Source organism: Salvia hispanica, chromosome 4 (assembly GCF_029641045.1).
Source record: "Salvia hispanica isolate PSC_SH4W2 chromosome 4, Shi_PSC_v1, whole genome shotgun sequence".
In the NCBI taxonomy this organism is placed as follows: Eukaryota; Viridiplantae; Streptophyta; class Magnoliopsida; order Lamiales; family Lamiaceae; genus Salvia; species Salvia hispanica.
In genome coordinates, this window is record NC_142695.1 from 2,597,313 (window position 1) to 2,616,098 (window position 18,786).

Here is an 18,786-nt window from a genome sequence, read left to right on the forward strand (position 1 = left end):
CACTTTGACCGGATACGGGTTTTAAGAAATGTAAAGAAAAGTTAGTTGAAAAAGTTAGTGGAATGTGTGATCCATTTTTTTATATTAGTTGTATAATAAAATGTGAGTGAATTGAGTTAGTGGGATGTTACTATTTATGGTAAAAATGAAGTGTGACTCTTAATTAGGGATAGACCAAAATGGAAAAGTGTGACTCTTAATCAGGAACGGAGGGAGTATTATATTATTTCTCGTTCAATGCATGTTTAACGTTATTTATTCATTTATACACTGATAGATAAATAAATGAATCGAGCTTTCATTTTTTTTTAAAATTATATAATAAATAATACTGATAATAATTATATAAGTCCATCTCCAACCATACACTAAAAATGAGTTTTGGCGTAGAAATCTTCTCCAACCATACACCAAAAATGAGTTTTGGTGTAGAAATCTTCTCCAACCATACACCAAACTCAAACTCATTTTTGGTGTTTTTGTGAAACAACACCACATTTGGTGTTACTGCAAAAGTTTTGTGAGACAAAATCCCAAAAATGGCGTAAATCTTAAATTTAGTGTAAATAGTTGGAGTAAAATTATTTTTGGTGTGACATGTACACAAAAATAGATTTGAGTATGGGTAAATGATTGGAGATGACCTATGTAAAATAAATAGTAACTGAATGATAGCATAAGATATGTAGTATATGAACAAATATTTATGAGTTCAATAAATCAATGTTAAACTATAAGGCCATGTTTGGTAGGGGTGATAATAACTCATCTAGGGATAGAATTTTATGTGCAAATTTATTCATAAAATTCTATTCCTTGATAAGTTATCACCCCCTACTAAACATGGTCTTAAATCATAAAATTGGGTTGAATTCTTGCAAGTTAACGAAATACGTGTACACAACGATGAATTTAGTGATGCTCTACAATATTCAAAATGAGGTTGTTTAAGCATAAGTTCTACTATTTCCTTATTTTTTTCCTCCATCATAGACATTGTTTTGTACACATTTGTGACAGCGGGGCTCTTAGTTTAATACTCCGTTTTCAATTTTCTTGGGATTTAATGAGAAAATTTGACCAAAATTTTCAACTGAAACTATAAACCATTACATCCTTTTAATGAAGAAATCTGGGAAGGATGCATCACCTTGTTGAATGAATTTACGGTCTTTGGTATTACTCAAAGATGGCAACTTTTTTTTTTTTTTTTTTTTGCATTCATACAGTTTTTCAACGAATTGATACGTAGATCTTCATCACCATGAATTCATGCAATAAGACGACCGTAGATCTTCGTGATCTTAAGTTTGATGTAGTAAATGGGAGTAAAGTTATTATTCACTCCGTCCCACAATAAGAGTTAGTAGAATGTGAATGTGAGCGAAGTGAGCTAGTGGAATGTAGGACCTACTTACCATTTATGTGAAATGTGACTCTTATTGTGAGACAAATCGAAATTAACAAAATGTGACTCTTATTATGTTATGTTATGAGTAAAGGTCCTTTTTGGTCCTTAACATATGACGATTTTTTTATTTTGGTCCATAACATTATCTTTTGAATTATTTGGTCCTTAACAAATAAAAATCGATCACATTTGGTCCGAAATGGGCGGAAATGGTTAAATCTAACGGTCAACGAATATTACTTGAATTTTGACCTGATTAATATTCAATTAACTATTTTTTTTATTTTTACAAATCAATTAATATTCAGCAATAGAGAGGAGAGCGGTCAATCACGACGCCGGTTTCAGGTTTCTGCACGATTGCATTTCCGATCTCTTCGCGGATCGGTTGAGATTGGACATGGAGATGTTGAAATTGGGGAAATTGAACCGAATTAGCCTCGCCGCGAAATGGTGCCCCTCTCTGTATTCGTCGTTTGACAGAATCACACTGCTGTGTGAGACCATAGCGAAGAAGGTGTTTCCGGTGGCGGAGTTTCCGGCGTATGAAAGCGTGGAGGAGACGTATTATGCGTATAGAGTGAGGGATCGGCTGATGAAGGAGGTGCTTGTGCCACTACGGAAGGCGTTGCAGCTGCCGGAGGATGAACACGGCGGCGAAGTGGCGGAGCTGCAGTGGAGGAGAATGTGTGCCGGAGATTGTGTTTTGGAATCTCAGGGATTCGAGGGCGCGATGCCGGCGAACCAGAAAGGGGTGGCGTACTGCCGTAGTTGATTGAATATTAATAAAAAAACAGTTAATTGAATATTAATCCGGTCAAAATTCAATTAATATTAGTTGATCGTTAGATTTAACCATTTCCATCCAATTCGGACCAAATGTGACCGATTTTTATTTGTTAAGGACCAAATAATTCAAAAGATAATGTTATGGACCAAAATCAAAAAATCGACATATGTTAAGGACCAAAAAGGACCTTTACTCTTATGTTATTAGTCCATTTGTACATGCAAGAGTGTAAGGTAAAGTATCACTATCTTGTTTGTTTTCTAATGTCAGTTTCTGGTAACTTTCCCGCGCCCGCCAATCTCGGCTTCTATGTCATTTTGTTTACTCATACTTTTCTGATTAAGAAATGTAAACAAGTATAATCAAAATCTTATTTACTGCAAAACGGCAAATAATTATGATACACCTACAAAATGTCAATTTAATGATGTGAACACAATAGAGCCCCTAAAAACACAAAATGTCTATACTATTTTTGGTATCAAAAGGAGTTAACTAATTTTATTAATTAAGGTAAATGTGTTTTATTTCATTTGTTAAGATTTGAAAATAATTAGAAAAAACAAAAATAAATAACGGGTTTATCAAGTAGAGTTTCATTTTTTTTTCTTAAAGAATATCAATTCACAAGTTATATTTCATAGTAATTAATATGACCATCCTTATAAACATAATATTCGAGCTTTATAATGTTTGCATGCCTTACACTCCAGAAAATAGCAAAATTGTAGACTCTTGTAATCATGTCCATGGTTACAATAATTTACAATATCACAAAATTACAAATTTTGTCGATAGTGTAAAGTCGCAAAATTCTTATGAATCAGGTTCGCACTTAGGTTTCAGAAAGAGAGATGGTTACGAGCAAATTAGGATGCAAGGTGGAAGAAAGAGTGATCTCCCATGCACTGTGATTGGCAATTCCAAAGAATAATATTCTTTAGGGACGGACGAAAAATGAAATAGTTCATACTGTTTTTTTTTTTTTTGGTAATTACCAATGGTACCGGCGGGCCCAGTGACTATTCGCCGCGCTGACTTGTAGGCACCTCAATGGGTGGGACAGTTGGCCCAAGGATTTAAAGTTGCTCCATACCTGCCTAGGGATCGATCCCCTAACCATTTGGTTAAGGATGAACGAGTCTCATGCCACTCGATCACGCCCCTTCATGCCTTTTTATTATTTGTAACTGATATTCAAGATATATCTATATATTTATGTCTACCTACCTATTTTTTCAAATTTTGTTTTCCAAAATTTATAAATCCTAGTTTAAGAAATCATGCCGGATTTCAGCTAAATTGGTCAAATAAGAATGGATGTATCTTAGTATCAACTCATAAATGGAAAATTGATGCGAAATCATCCTTTTATTTTATATTGATCTCAGCATAAAAATGTGACAATCACATGTGACGTGTTGACAATCTATTGAAATGTCGTGTGAACCCAACAAATATTGAAATTCCAGTCAAATAATTGGTTTGTCCTTTATGATCTTAATCAAAATACATTTTGTTTCTTCAAAATTTCAAATAGTATTCCGGTTCGAAGTTGATTTATAATCTAAATGATACACCGTATTTAATAATCTTGTTTAAATAATCTCAACATAATATATACTCCATATTAAAATATATTTTGGATTTTGGAATATTCTCACATATTTCATATTTTACAATTAATTCAGATTTAGTTAAAAAAAAATGAATTTTCACATACTATTTCAAATCAGCTTATATTTTTTCTAATTCTAATTCTAATTTTTGAATATATTTGAATTGATAAAAAATCAATCAAAATCTAAATGTTCACACCTAATAATAATTTACTGAAATACTAGTTATACTCATAAGGGTGCCTTAAAATGACAACACCTCTTAAAATAACATCATACCATCGTTCCTAGTCAATCATTTGTACACGTGGACGAATAATAAGCTGCCACGTGGCAATAAAAAAATGCTCAGGTGTAAAAATCTTGGCCAGCAATATACAACACTGTATACAACAAATTTTTCTCAGTCAACAATATCCAACATGCTACACAACAATCTATAGATTACTGTGTAGCATTTATAATATTGTTGTGTAGCATTTATAATATTACTGGATATATAATACTCACTGTATCATTTTAAGAGTTATTGTCATTTTAACACAAACCTATACTCATATAATACTCAATTCATTCACAATTTAACAACTCATTTTTTCATTTGAATAAGTGAAATCCAGCCTCCATTAAATCATAACACTCTTTATTCCTCAGAAATCAATTCAAAAGAAGAAAAAAAACATACATCATGTAACATTAGTGGGCCTAAAGGCCCATTTATCTTCTTAAATAGAGCAAGAATTAGGTGAGAGGGGCCCAATATTTGTCTGCCGCTATATAAAACGTGTCACCAACTCTCTCTCAACAAGTGATGCACTGATTCTCAACAGCCGAAATCCAAGGTTCATTTCTTCATTTCCTATGATTCCCATTTTCTCGCACGTTGTAGCATTATTTTATTGATGATTGTTGCTTGCTTATGATTCAAAAAATGTTTTCTCTATGATGTCACTGCTAAAGATTTAATTTTTTTGGTCTATTAAACCTTTTGCACTTCAATTAAGTTGGTGATGTATCAGATTTCATAATCGATTTGATTTGTGTGTAAATTAGGGTTTTAGGTTTCAGAGCTGATGATCTCCGCTTTTATGTGTTAATATGCATTGATTTTCAGCTAAAGATCTTGAATTTGCTTGATTTGTGTAGTTAAATTATGTCACCTTGAGATTTGATTTGATTTGATTTGATTTGTTTCTGGGATCAGTTTAGGGTTAGAAGGAGTGATCTGCTTGATCTGTTTTTGTTCACAGTGATAAAATATGGCGGCGATGGCTCAGCTTCGCTTCTCGCCCCTTGCTGGTAGCTACGGCTGCCCTAGCGGTGGTCGAGATTCTTCGCTAATATTCGCCGAAAATACCTCTGTATCGTTCCCATTGTTGAAATGCCGTGGAAATTCGATAGGGAGTCTTGATCTAAAGATTAGATTTCATTTGCCATGTGCTGGGGGTGGCGGAGATATAGGCGTTGGACGAGGTAGTGGTGGTGGTGGTGGTGAAAACGGAGGGTGGAGTGGTGGAGGGGATTCGGATGAATCCAAGTCTCCATCATCGGGAAGTTTTGGACCGATTGGGGCTTTTCTCAATGGATGGAGATCGAGGGTTGCTGCTGATCCGCAGTTCCCTTTCAAAGTCCTCATGGAAGAGTTGGTTGGTGTTAGTGCTTGCTGTTTAGGGGACATGGCTTCGCGCCCGAATTTCGGCCTCAACGAGCTCGATTTCGTGTTTTCGACTCTTGTTGTTGGTTCCATCATGAATTTCGTGCTCATGTATCTCCTGGCCCCGACCATGTCCTCAGCAAGCGTGTCCTTGCCCGGCATTTTCGCCAGCTCTCCAACGAGCCACATGTTTGAGCCCGGGGCTTATAGCTTGATGAGTAGGTTAGGGACTTTCGTGTACAAAGGCACTCTGTTTGCAGGTGTTGGGTTCGCAGCTGGACTCTTTGGAACCGCCCTTTCGAACGGGCTGATCAAGATGAGGAAGAAGATGGACCCCACTTTCGAGACGCCAAACAAGGCTCCGCCAACGGTTCTGAACGCCATCACTTGGGCGATCCACATGGGCGTCAGCAGCAACCTCAGATACCAGACGTTGAACGGGATTGAGTTCTTGTTAGCTAAGGGAGTTCCGCCTGCTGTTTTCAAGACCTCGGTGGTCGGGTTGAGGTGCTTGAACAACATCCTCGGGGGAATGTCCTTCGTGGTCTTGGCCAGGTTGACGGGGTCGCAGAGTGTCGATGGAGGGAAGGGAGACGAGAGTGAGAAGCTCGTGAGCGAGACCGAGTCGGACGAGTTCCTGGTTAGGGAATCGGCCTCCAAATGATTATAGATGAAATGGTTTGACGCTTAGTTCTCAAATTTACTTGGGCTGTGCTATTGAATTAGTTCCCTTTCTTGTACAATGGTTTGATTTAGGAACTTGATGAACTACGAAATAAAGTTATGGTTTTGATTGTTGTTTGTGTGTTGATTTTGATGCAGTTGGGAATGGGGGACTTTCATTCATCTTTAGCATCTCAATTTAATTTGATAAGCACATCTTATAAGGGCAGAATTTAATTTGATAAGCACATCTTATAAGGGCATCCAAAGTGGAGGATGCGACGTCCTAAACCCTGCCCTATCCACTGCCACATCAGCATTTTGTCCTTTGTCCCTTCCACCTGCAATGGGTCGGACTATAGCTCGCCCTAAGCCCCGCTCTAAATATTTTATTTATTATTTGAATATTTAAACACTAAAATATTTATTTTTTATGTTTGCAAACATATCAATTAGCAAGAATAAATATATAAACATTATAAATTAAAGGCGAATCTTATTGTTAATATTTATTTTTTATTTTTTGTGCTTGCAAAAATGAAAATTTGTCGGAATTCATTATTGAATTTAGAGAGAAATTGAGATGAGGAAGAGAGTGAAGTGAAAGGTGTGAAATGAAGTAAAAAAATTGGTGATATATATTAAAAAAATACAAAAAAATTAAAAATAAAAATGTGTGCTTCCTTCGCCCTATAGTCCGCACCTCTTGCAATGGCGGACTAAGGGATGGAGGATAGGCCGGAGGATGCATCCTCCGCGTTATAGTCCGCGGACGATACTTAAGGCGCGGAGGATAAAATATGCATAGTCCGTAGTGCTGCAGTGGCAGACTAAGGGGCGGAGGATGCATCGTCCACCGGCCCATTGTGGATGCGTATGCTTAGGTAGTTCAGATTTTCAGATTTGGCATTAGAGTGTGGATTTTATGTGTTACTATCAGTTTCACTTCTTGAATTGAGGTGATACAAATTTCAAAATCTTAGAAATATCAAATATATGTGTCATCCACAGCTTTAATTTTATGTTAAATTAAACAAATGAATATTTTATGAAACACTTTGCAGCACGGCAGTGAAATGTGACGTGCACGTGTTGAAAATCTAGTGTCAACCATAGAAATTTCAGTCAAATATATATTGTTTGTCTTTTAACTTTATTCTTAGCTGAAAAACAAAAATGAAACTAATAACTTGGACGATTGATATTTGATATCATTGATGGCTGAGTTTCATAACATGTGTTTTTCAATATTGATTAATTTTCCATTTCTTGACTACAAAATACAAAATCCATGTGGAAAAATCTAAAAATCGCAAAACATAATCTGATTCAGGAAACTGCTCAACCCGCAATATTTCAATATTGTGTGCTAAATTGCTAACATTACAATAATTAAATTAAAAAAAAAAATTGAATTGGAAATGAAAATTTCTCCCATGTTTATAATTTGGTCTCTTTTTCATAATAATTAGAGATGAATAAAATATCTGTAACTCAAATAATCGAATCGAATTAAACTGAAATATGAAAGATTGTTCTTCGAAATTTCAATTTTCGGCTCAATGCATCGGTTCAGAGTTTAATTTTTAAAGAAAAAAGAAGAAGATATGAATCTATAAAATTTTATTTAAATACTCCAAACCTACTATACAATTTTGTAAAAATTAATTTTGAATTTTTGAACTTTTCAAATTTTTCAGATCTTTCAAATTTTCAGTTCGATTCAGATTAAGTTATATAAAAGATTATATTCTCATTTCTCATGTACTCCCTCCATCCGCAAACAATAGATCACTTTTGCCATTTTGGGACGCCCACAAAAAATAGATCACTTTCTCAAAATGGAAATTTTATCTCTCATATTTTTCCCACTTTTTCTTCCCTCTCTCATACTTTACTCATTTTTTCTCCCTATCTCTCTTACTTTACCTACTTTTTCTCCCCCTCTCTCTTACTTTACCAATTCTACATTAAAACTTGTGCCATACACAAAGTGATCGATTTTTTTTGGACGGAGGGAGTAGTATATATCCCAAGTCAATTCAAATTTATATTATCTTAAAATTCAAATCTATACCCAACACTAAATTATAAACATGCGAGTTACTAATATGTCTAAAATAAATCTTGCCTCACTAAACTTAATGTTACAATGGTAGTGGGCCTAAAAGGTCCATTTCTCTTCTTAAATATACAAACCATAGTTAGGTGAGTGGGCCCAAAAGTAGCCGGCCGCTATATAAATACTTGACAGCGCATTTCTCTCTCCTCTCTCAACAAGTGTTGCTGTGTTCTTCAAAACCCAAGGTTCATTTCATATGATTACCCCTTTCCCATTTTTCCGCACGTTGTAATGTTATTTAATTGTGAATTTTTGCTTAGGTATGATTCATAAAATGTTTTCTCTATGCTTGTGATGTCACTGCAAATGGTTCTATTTTTTTGTTAATTAAATAATGTGAACTTAGAGTAAGCTGGTGCTGAATCAGATTCTCGGAAATCGATTTTATTTTTGTGTGAATTAGTGTTTTAGGTATTGAAGTTGATGATCTCCGCTTTTATGTGTTAATTTATGTGTTAATTCGCATGCATTTACTGGATTTTATTGGATTTGGGCAGTTAATTTGTATCACCTGCTATATGAATGAGATTTGATTTGATTTTGTTTCTACTGTTTAGGACGAGTGATCTGCTTGATCCGATTAGGTTTAGCAGTTTTGCTAGGGATAAAAGATGGCTGCGATGTCTCAGCTTCGATTCTCCCCTCTTGCTGGCAGCTACGGCCGCCCTAGCGGTGGCCGAGATTCTGCCCTAAAACTCGCCGATAATACTTCAGTGTCGTTTCGCTCGTTGAAATGCCGTGGAAATTTGATAGGGAGTTTTGATCTGCATAGTAGATTTCATCTACCGTGTGCTGGGGGTGGTGGAGATGTAGGCGTTGGACGAGGTGGTGGTGGAGGTGGTGGTGGAAACGGAGGGTGGAGCAGCGGTGGAGGGGATTCCGATGAATCCAATTCGTCGGGTAGTTTTGGACCGATTGGGGCTTTTCTCAATGGATGGAGGTCTAGGGTTGCTGCTGATCCACAGTTCCCTTTCAAAGTCCTAATGGAAGAGTTGGTTGGTGTTAGTGCTTGCTGTTTAGGGGACATGGCTTCGCGCCCGAATTTCGGCCTCAACGAGCTTGATTTCGTGTTCTCGACTCTTGTTGTTGGCTCCATCATGAATTTCGTGCTCATGTATCTCCTGGCGCCGACCATGTCCTCAGCGAGCGTGTCCTTGCCCGGCATTTTCGCCAGCTCTCCAACGAGCCACATGTTTGAGCCCGGGGCTTATAGCTTGATGAGTAGGTTAGGGACTTTCGTGTACAAAGGCACTCTGTTTGCAGGTGTTGGTTTCGCAGCTGGATTACTCGGCACTGCTCTTTCGAACGGGCTGATCAAGATGAGGAAGAAGATGGACCCCACTTTCGAGACGCCAAACAAGGCTCCACCAACCGTTCTGAACGCCATCACTTGGGCGATCCACATGGGCGTCAGCAGCAATCTCCGATACCAGACGCTGAACGGGATTGAGTTCTTGTTAGCCAAGGGAGTTTCGCCTGCTGTTTTCAAGACCGCGGTGGTCGGGTTGAGGTGCTTGAACAACATCCTCGGAGGGATGTCTTTCGTGGTGTTGGCCAGATTGACGGGGTCGCAGAGTGTCGATGGAGGGAAGGGGGACGAGAGTGAGAAGCTGGTGAGCGAGACTGAGTCGGACGAGTTCCTGGTTAGGGAATCGGCCGCCAAATGATCACACCGGAGATGAGATGGTTCCCTTTTATGTACAATCGTCTACTTTAGGAAGTTGTAGAACTAAGAAATAAAGCTATGGTTTTGATGGTTGCTTGTGTTTTTATTTCAAGAGTGTGGATCTTTTGTTATCGGCTGTAATTTTTATTTCTCGAATTAGGCTCATATATGCACATGGATACTAAGTTGGTTTTATAGTTGGAGTGCACATTTTGTGGTACATGATTTAACTTCATTTTTGTAGTGCTCAAACTGTTATCTATGCTCGCAACAGAGTGTAAAAGCACTTTATACTCGAGTGGCAATGTGGCATCATTCTAAACCAATCATTGTGGTGTCTTTTGTTTGGGTTTAAATGCTCTTTTTGAATCGATATAAATTTTTAATAATATAAACGAAAGGAGGTAAAAAAAGTGAGTGAATTTAAAAATGGGAGTGGAACAAGCAAGTGCGAGGTTATTTACAAATGAAAAAACGAAATGAAATATTTAATGTTATAAATTTTGAAATGACACAATGAGACATTTAAATATATGGTTGAAGGTGTCCATTGGCCCCAATAATTTTATTTTTATTATATATTCATACTTAAATTCATATTGCTCAATTGGTTACCAGTCACCACTTTGGCCTCACATTTGCAAATTGTAATTTTTCTTAAAAATATCGGTAAATATTTCCAAAATTTCACACAAACGCCACTTCCACTTTGCAATATCGCATACCTTTATACTAAAAATTTGCAAAATTTATACACATTATATACATCATAATCTAATATCAATAAATTAAATACAAATTTTATACTCGTTATTGTAAAAACAGTAAATTTAATTTAAAAATGTTCCTGAATTTATTTCGTTATTATCAGTATATTAAATTTCAGATACCTAAAAAATATAAAAAATACATAACATAAGATTTGGTATCACTAGATTCACTACATCCATGGACCATGATTATTGATTCATATCTTTATAATATGCATGGTATTTTCATCGTGGAATTGAAGACGCCTATAAAAAATATTTAAAAAATATTGCAATATTTCAAATTCATAATCTAATTATGAATGTATGATAGAAGAAACATTGCCATTTTTTCGACATTCTATTATTTATTATGCGTAATTATTTCCTTTTTGTTATCAATTTTTCTCGCTACCTACTACTCATCTGTCATCACAATTGTTCCCCACAACTATTAATGGCTTGGACCCAACACCACGATCTTAACTCTATACATTTATTTAGAAACCCAATACATTCGTAATCTAAATTCCTTATTGTCAAACATAAAGTAATAAAATGAAAATTGTAACATTTTAATTTTTACCATAATCAAACAAATTAGATTTCAAAATATATCGGCAATATTGCTATAATATGTTCAAAAAACCATTCATATATGTTCTTCTATTTCTGTGATACTGTTTGTTATGTTCCGACAAATTATCTCACACATTAATTAAATCCCCAGACCTAGCTCGGATAAGAGATCCGAGATTGACTCATGATAATCTCGTTTTTATCCGCCATTTCGTTACTAACTGCGTTAAGTTTTAGATAACCAGAAAATATAAAAATATATAATTTTGATTTGGAATCAATAATAGTAGTTGGGTATATGTGTAAAAGAAATACTATAGCTCTTTATTGTAAAACATTATTCTTTGATTCATATGTTTATTATCTGCATGGAATTTCATCGCAAAATTCTCTTATTACATAGGCCTAAAAAAAGAATTGAGAAAATATTGTAAGATTTTGAATTCATAATCTAATTATGGACGTTCGAAAAAAATTATTATACAGTTATTTGGAAAAATTAAAGATGCACTTTATTCGCCGAATTAATAATAGTAATAGTGAAAGAACATTGTTTTCACTTACATTTATAATTACTAACATTTGTGATATCGCCATTGTCGTTTTTCTTACAGGTAGACTTTTTCGACGTTCACAACTCAATCTTAGATGGATAATCATGTGATAATTAGTTCTTGCAAATAAAATAATTTCACAACTTAATCTTAAATTATACCTTTGGTAGTACTCCCTCCGTCCGCGAATAAGAGTCCCGTCTTTCCATTTTAGTCCGTCCGCGAATAGGAGTCCCGGTTCATAATTACCATAAATGGTAAAGAGGCCCCACATCCCACCAACTCATTCCACTCACATATCATTTAAAACTAATATATATAAGTGAGATCCATATTCCACTAACTTTCTTCCACTCACTTTTTTTAACATTTATTAAAACCCGTGCCGGAATGGAATGAGACTCATATTCGCGGACGGATGGAGTACTATTTATCTAGCGAACCTCCTAATAGTATTATTATTTGGATGACTAAATTAATTCCATGTCGTCAATCATAAAATAAACATGAAAAATGTAACAATTTATTCCTACTAAATCAAACAAATTAGATTTCAAAATGTACTGTAATCTATGCTATAATACACTTCAATCATTACAAGAGACAATTATGTTTTTTCCCGTTTTGATTTCTCCATCAAAATTAATCTTTATGGTAAGCTTATATCTAGAATCCCATTTTCACTAATAATATTTTATAATCTCTCTAAAATTTTATATTAAAACTCGTGTCACGCAGTCTCCCCACCAAAACAAACATCCATAAACATGCAACCCCGCAAACACAACCCGAAGCTCCGACCCGTCCCCGTGGACCCCGCGGCCGACACCTTCTCGTCTCACCCCCTCCGCGGCCGCCTAACAACTCCGGTCATCGCTCTTCTGATAATGGTGGTTGTGCTACGCCCATTTATCCCACACATTAATCAAATCCTCGGCCCTAATTCGGATAAGAAGAGCCACGATTCGCTCATCATGGCGCTGTTTCTGTTCGCCGTCCTCTGCGGCATCTTCTCGCGGCGCAACGACGAAGACGAGGAGGCGGGCGATCGCTGGATTCCGGCGTGGATGGATTTCCCACCTCTGGAAGAGAGTTATGAGCTGATGAGATCAGTTCCGGCGTTAGAAATGCCGGAGCTTGGCGACGAGGATGTAGACGCGATGTCGGTTAGATCCGACGATGGAGATTCATACGGGCAGTCGGTTTTTTGCGACAGCCCGGATGTGAACGCGTTGGCCGAGACGTTCATTGCCCGCCTCCGGCATAGGTGGATGCTTGAGAAGATGAGTTCACGTTAAGAAAGTCTACTTGAGCTCGGCCTGACCTGAATAACTCGCTAAATTTTCGTGATTTTGTTATCGATTTTGATGGTTTTGTTGTATTGGGTATATTTGTTATACACAGGAAAAGATTTGATTACGGTATAGGAATGTGATCAAATGAAAACTCTAAATATTGTACAAATTCAAAACTATAATCTAGACCATTGAAAAATGTCAACAGATAAAAAAAAAACATCAACAGGAAAATGTGAACAGAATTTCAACGGTAGTCAATGATTAATGCTGTGTTGATATTGTGTTGATAGTGTGTTGACATTAACATTTTGAAATTTTACACTATATTAATATTGTAAACTGTGTTAAAGTTGTGTTGAGGAGTTTTGAATTTATACAATATATAAGTTTGCATTTTATCACTACCCTTATGGTATATATAAAGAGTGAATGATTAGAGGGATTATGGATGTTAATATAGTCCAAAATCCATTGATTGATCTGAATAATTCGTTAAATTTAGAGAGTTGGGATTAAAATTACTAACATGATAATATTTCATGAAAACCGAGTAAGTTGACAAGCTTAATTACCAAGTAAGTTGACTAGAGCTTGATGCATGACCATAGTTACAATTATTGCATATATATTCTTCTCTTTTATTTGTCACCAATTTCGATACTTAAATAATATAACAAAACGAATAATCACACGAAAATAAATTAAAGCCAAGCCTCAAATTTATTGAGGTGTGATCAATTGCTAACTTTCTTAAATTGTTAACTTATCAATGCAGTGTATTAAAAATGTTAACACAATGACATTAAAATGTCAACACATAATTTTGTTGAATTTCAATACAATGTGTTGACATTTTGATGTTACCGTGTTGACATTTTTAATACACTGTATTGATAAGATAGCAGAGTTAACAACTTAAATAGTTAACAAATCGAACCAACTTCACCATAAGAGCAATTTTTATAATGTGTTCATGTGTTATCATAATTTTATAAATCCGAAACTATAAACTTATTAATCTCGTATGAGTTTATGTTTTTAATATAATTAATATTGTATTTATACATTTTTATTAAAAGTAATCCTTAGAAATGAAAAATACGTAAGTTGATTTGTATAGTTTTTGCTTTAACTTGATTTAGTTCGTTGCATAGTAAATCAGTACGTAAATATACGCACATTACATATTCACGAATAAATCGTGTTTATCTTGAATATATATTGCACTAAAAGCGTAGATAGCTTCTTCGCTTGTGAATAGAAACCAAAATCTTGCACTTCTCCTTTTTTCCTCTTCTCCAATACACAGAGAGTAGAAAATCAGTGAATTCGACCATCTTCTGCGGATAAAGACGGATAAATTTTGTTCCGAATTGACGGGCGCGGCGCCCTAGCAAGGTAAAATTAAATCTAAATCAGTTTTCTCGGCCATCAATTTCGACAGTTCCTGATCCAATTTCTAAAATTTTGTTTGATTTCTACAAATTTTGTAATTTGTGGCCGAGATGTTTTCCACAATTTCTGCAATTAGTCACCCGAGCTGAAAAGTGTAGAGTTCCATCTCTACCGTTTTCTCAAAATTCCGAATTTCATTACTTCAGTCTAAGATTTCCTCTGTTTAGCTTTTCAGCTCGTGTGTTTTGGTTTAGGAATTCAAGTGGCGTAGGGTTTCATTATATGCAAAAGACTAACTGATTTAGAATTGGTGTATTCAGGTGATGTTGTACGCAGTTTCTTTTCCTAATACTTGCACAAGCAGCAGCTCTTATCCCAGAATCAAAGTTCCAATTTTTAATCAAAAGCATTCAGCTCCAACAAGGCTTCAAGTCTCTGCCTCCACAGCCCAGCCCAATGGGGTCAAGACTGAGTACACTCCTTGGCTTATTGTGGGATTAGGGAACCCCGGAAACAAATACCACGGAACCCGCCACAATGTATTAGCCTCTGCTCTTGTTTAGCATTCGTTGATATGTGTTGCTGAAATGGTATATATGATATTATGGTGAAATTGTGTGATTTTGTGGAAACTAGGTTGGTTTTGAAATGGTTGATCGTATCTCTGAAGCGGAAGGCATTGTGATGAACACTATACAGTCGAAAGCATTGATTGGCATAGGTGCTTATTTATTCATCTCTCTCTTGTCACTCATCCTTTAAGAAGTGTTCACGAAGTTGCAAATTCTGAACACAATCAGTGCAGGTTCCATTGGACAAGTACCGGTTTTATTGGCTAAACCCCAGACATACATGAACTTCAGCGGAGAAGCGGTTCTTCCTCCACATTATGCTTGTTAAATTTATGTTTTGAATGTTTAATAAAGTTCGTTTACTAGCTTTTGGTGATGAAAAATATAATTTTTGACTAAGTGCTGCTGCTTTGAACTTCGGTTGTGGATGCTATGTTCTACAATACTTGAGTTTCCCTCGTATAATGTATTGCATAATGTGCCCATGCAGTTGGTTTACTATCTAGTACTTTTCTCTAAGTTTGCATTTTTGTGTATAATGCTTCACGTATGCATTTTGTTATCTAGGTTATAACTCCGAGTCTCCAACAATAGTCATTTTCAATATATTGAACTTTGCAGCAACTTGCTGGTTTGGCATGGATTTGTTGCTAATCAGAATATGCACTCCCTAAGAAAATGTCACATGACAGAATGGAGTGTATTCAGTGAATGAAGTTGATGTATAGGAGACCTTTTCTTCGTTTTGAACCGATCCTCCCATAGCTAAAAAGGGGTTGTATTTTCTACTGCGATGTTGTGTAACAAGTGATTCTTTGATCAAATAAGAAATCGTTAATCAGCTCAATGAAATCTTTTTTGGATTCAATTTTGAACTCATTTTAAAGGAGTTTGGTACTTACGTATTTGAAGTATGATTTTTCTTACCAGAATCAACTCTGCTGCTGACAACTTTAGTAGCATATTCTAATTACTAAGGGCATAGCGACGTCTACTATGAAATATATTAGGCCTTTCTTTATAGTGTAATTTGTAGATATTTCTTGCCTTACAAAACTAACTTTTTATATCTACCGTGTGCTACCAGGTTGGGTCACTGGCTGCATATTATCAAGTGCCCTTGCGCCACATTCTACTGGTCAGATTGAAATTTTCCTTTTGTTCACTTCTTGCAAGAATAAACAAACTACATGGTTCACGTTTTTATAAACTCTGACTTCTTCAAAAATCATTTGTAGGTCTACGATGAGATGAGCTTGCCAAATGGAGTTTTGAGGCTTCAACCTAAAGGAGGACATGGTCACCACAATGGGTATTGTCTCTAGATAAAGCTTCTCAAGAAAATTGTCAAAGAAATCATTTTTATGTGTTTGATATTGATTTAAAATTCATCATGAACTCCAATTGCGCCACACTTGCGATTCTAGGATTAACACTATAATCAGACTAATTGTAGTAGGGCTATAGATGAACTGAGTGGAGGAGAAGAGCTCAACCTTGGTTTATTTAGTTCTTACTAAGCTCAAGCTTGCTTATCTGGTTTTCACAATGGCTCAACCTTGATCTCTCAATCATGATTGACCTTTACTCAATTTGAAACTACAGAGCTTGCAAGCTGCTCGAGCTCAACTTGTGTATAACCCATTTATCATTTTAAACAAGCTTACTATGATCTCGGTCCATTAAGCACATAGCCAAGCTCAACTGCTCAAGTTCTAGGCTTGGCTTAAAGAATCCACCGAAATACTTGTACTAAAAACCATTAAATTTCTCTAGCGACATCAGAGATTTTGATCATACAATCTTTTATAAATGACATTAACACATAACGTACGGCTCTTGTTTCACAGGGTGAAGAGCGTTATGGAACACTTAGATGGGCGTCGGGAATTTCCTCGGTTTTGCATAGGTCAGTAACTGAATCTTGAGTCCGATTGATATAGCATGTGGCTAAAGCATACCCGATATTTCCAGGGATTGGGAATCCGCCTGGTACAATGGATATGAAGGCTTTTCTTCTTCAGAAATTCAGCACCACAGAAAGAAAACAGGTACGTGTCTAGTTTTCGCTTATTCATACATAGAAGAATGGTATGAACTTTAATCTGCTGTGTGCCACTTTTGGTAATCTTAAGTTAGAAAGTTTAGGATAATCAAGGTCCTTAATCCTTTTTCCATGGCAACTTGACTGTGCCCCTTGAACAGGTGGATGCTGCGTTGGAACAAGGTATCGAGGCGGCAAGGAGGCTTGTACTAGAGGGATTCAGTGGTCAAGTTAAAAGATTCAATCTTGGGCAGAAATACAAGTATCATCAAGTTTGATTGGATTTAGAGATGTAATGTAGGAGGAGATGATATAAATGATGGTATGAATGCTCAAATGCCAGTCTTTATATCTTTCTATCTGGGCTTGTTGGAGATGGCCATTTTCTCAGAATGAGTTAAATATATTGGATTAGTTCAAATATAAAAAGGCAAATGAATATTGGGTTTAAACTAGGGCTGGCAAATTGTGCATCTTGGGTTGTTATCGGGGTCGATTGAATATCGACCTACCCGTTAAGGTTAAAACTCAAACACAACCTATTAAGAAAACATTCAAACCGAACACTAATCCGACCTGCTACAATCAAACTCGACATGCACATGTTATAAATTCGTTAGCAATACAATCTTGTTCGTGTTGATATGATACGATAATAACACGATAATGTATGAGCTCGACACGAAATGATCTAAACATGTTGTGAACGAAATATGATAAGACGTTGATGCGGTCGTGATGGTGAAGACATCGAATGAAAATAAAAGAAAATAAGAAATTAAATAATAATTACTCCGTAGTAATTATTAATGAGATATATAAATCCCATTTTAAGGCAACCTAAATCGAAATTATTGTATTTTTATCGGGATCGACATGATAAGGACACAATTCAATTCGTGTCACGCAAATATGTTAGCTATTTTTCATGCGTATATACTCATTTATGTTAGATGTTACGCATTTACAGTTCACAAACAAACGTGTATTTCTACTAGTTGTGTTGTATTCAATCAATCCAATAATTTAATACTGTAAAATCGTTGGTTTCACGTTTCACAGATTTTAGGTTACCATGCCAATAATATATGTAAATTATGTAGATAGTGCCATTTCCATTCAAATAATCATTTCAAACGTGTCCATTGATATTTTTTTTAACAATTTATATTTTGTATAAAGAGATTATTTGACCCCTCAGATTGTTAGCCCAAAAATTTGGAGAAGCAAATAAGTAAGCTTGAGAATGATCCTTGTAACCTCGTGATATTTATAAGTACAATCATTTTTAATTACATAATTTGATAATGTTAAATTTAAATAAAATGAATATGCCTTTTTAGAGTGAATAATTTAAGTTTTAAAAAATATTGTACTCTATTTGTCTCACTATAAATGAAATACAGTATCTGTTTTTCGGCACAATATTATATACAGTGTTATTTTGTGAGTTATAGAATAAAATAAGAGAGTTGAAAAGGTAAGGATGATATTATTTTCATTTTAGAAAATGTTTCACTTTTAATTGAACAAACCAAAAAAGTGAACATTTCATTTTTAATGGCACAGAGTAAAATAGAAATTAGAACATCAATCTACCCTTTAGACCACGAGTCCACAACTAGGAGTAGATGTTGAGCATTCATAAAGAGGCGTGATAGATGGAATGC

At 35.5% G+C, this 18,786-nt stretch overlaps 2 protein-coding genes and 1 pseudogene across 4 annotated transcripts; all 3 read left to right on the top strand.

Moving 5' to 3' along the window:
* The first annotated feature begins 4,577 nt into the window (after nt 1-4,577).
* LOC125196980 (protein RETICULATA-RELATED 3, chloroplastic pseudogene) lies at nt 4,578-6,269 on the top strand (annotated as a pseudogene). The gene is made up of 2 exons (XR_016137688.1): nt 4,578-4,662; nt 5,071-6,269. The product of XR_016137688.1 is annotated as a protein RETICULATA-RELATED 3, chloroplastic pseudogene (transcript).
* Nucleotides 6,270-8,353: 2,084 nt separating this feature from the next.
* LOC125196828 (protein RETICULATA-RELATED 3, chloroplastic-like) lies at nt 8,354-10,145 on the top strand. Of its 2 annotated transcripts, none has more exons than XM_048095477.2 (2): nt 8,354-8,444; nt 8,817-10,145. In XM_048095477.2, the coding sequence occupies exon 2, from the start codon at nt 8,871-8,873 to the stop codon at nt 9,924-9,926; it is 1,056 nt and encodes a 351-aa protein (XP_047951434.2). In that variant the 5' UTR covers nt 8,354-8,444; nt 8,817-8,870; the 3' UTR covers nt 9,927-10,145. The 2 variants fall into 2 exon arrangements, with proteins under 2 accessions (XP_047951434.2, XP_047951435.2); XM_048095478.2 differs by having other exon boundaries at nt 8,426-8,519.
* A 4,200-nt stretch (nt 10,146-14,345) lies between these two features.
* On the top strand, nt 14,346-17,477 carry LOC125192320 (chloroplastic group IIB intron splicing facilitator CRS2-B, chloroplastic-like). Its single transcript, XM_048089862.2, has 9 exons — nt 14,346-14,503; nt 14,821-15,039; nt 15,137-15,221; nt 15,306-15,373; nt 16,160-16,210; nt 16,311-16,384; nt 16,923-16,981; nt 17,047-17,123; nt 17,278-17,477. The coding sequence occupies exons 2-9, from the start codon at nt 14,824-14,826 to the stop codon at nt 17,392-17,394; spliced, it is 747 nt and encodes a 248-aa protein (XP_047945819.2). The 5' UTR covers nt 14,346-14,503; nt 14,821-14,823; the 3' UTR covers nt 17,395-17,477.
* The last annotated feature ends 1,309 nt before the right edge of the window (nt 17,478-18,786 follow it).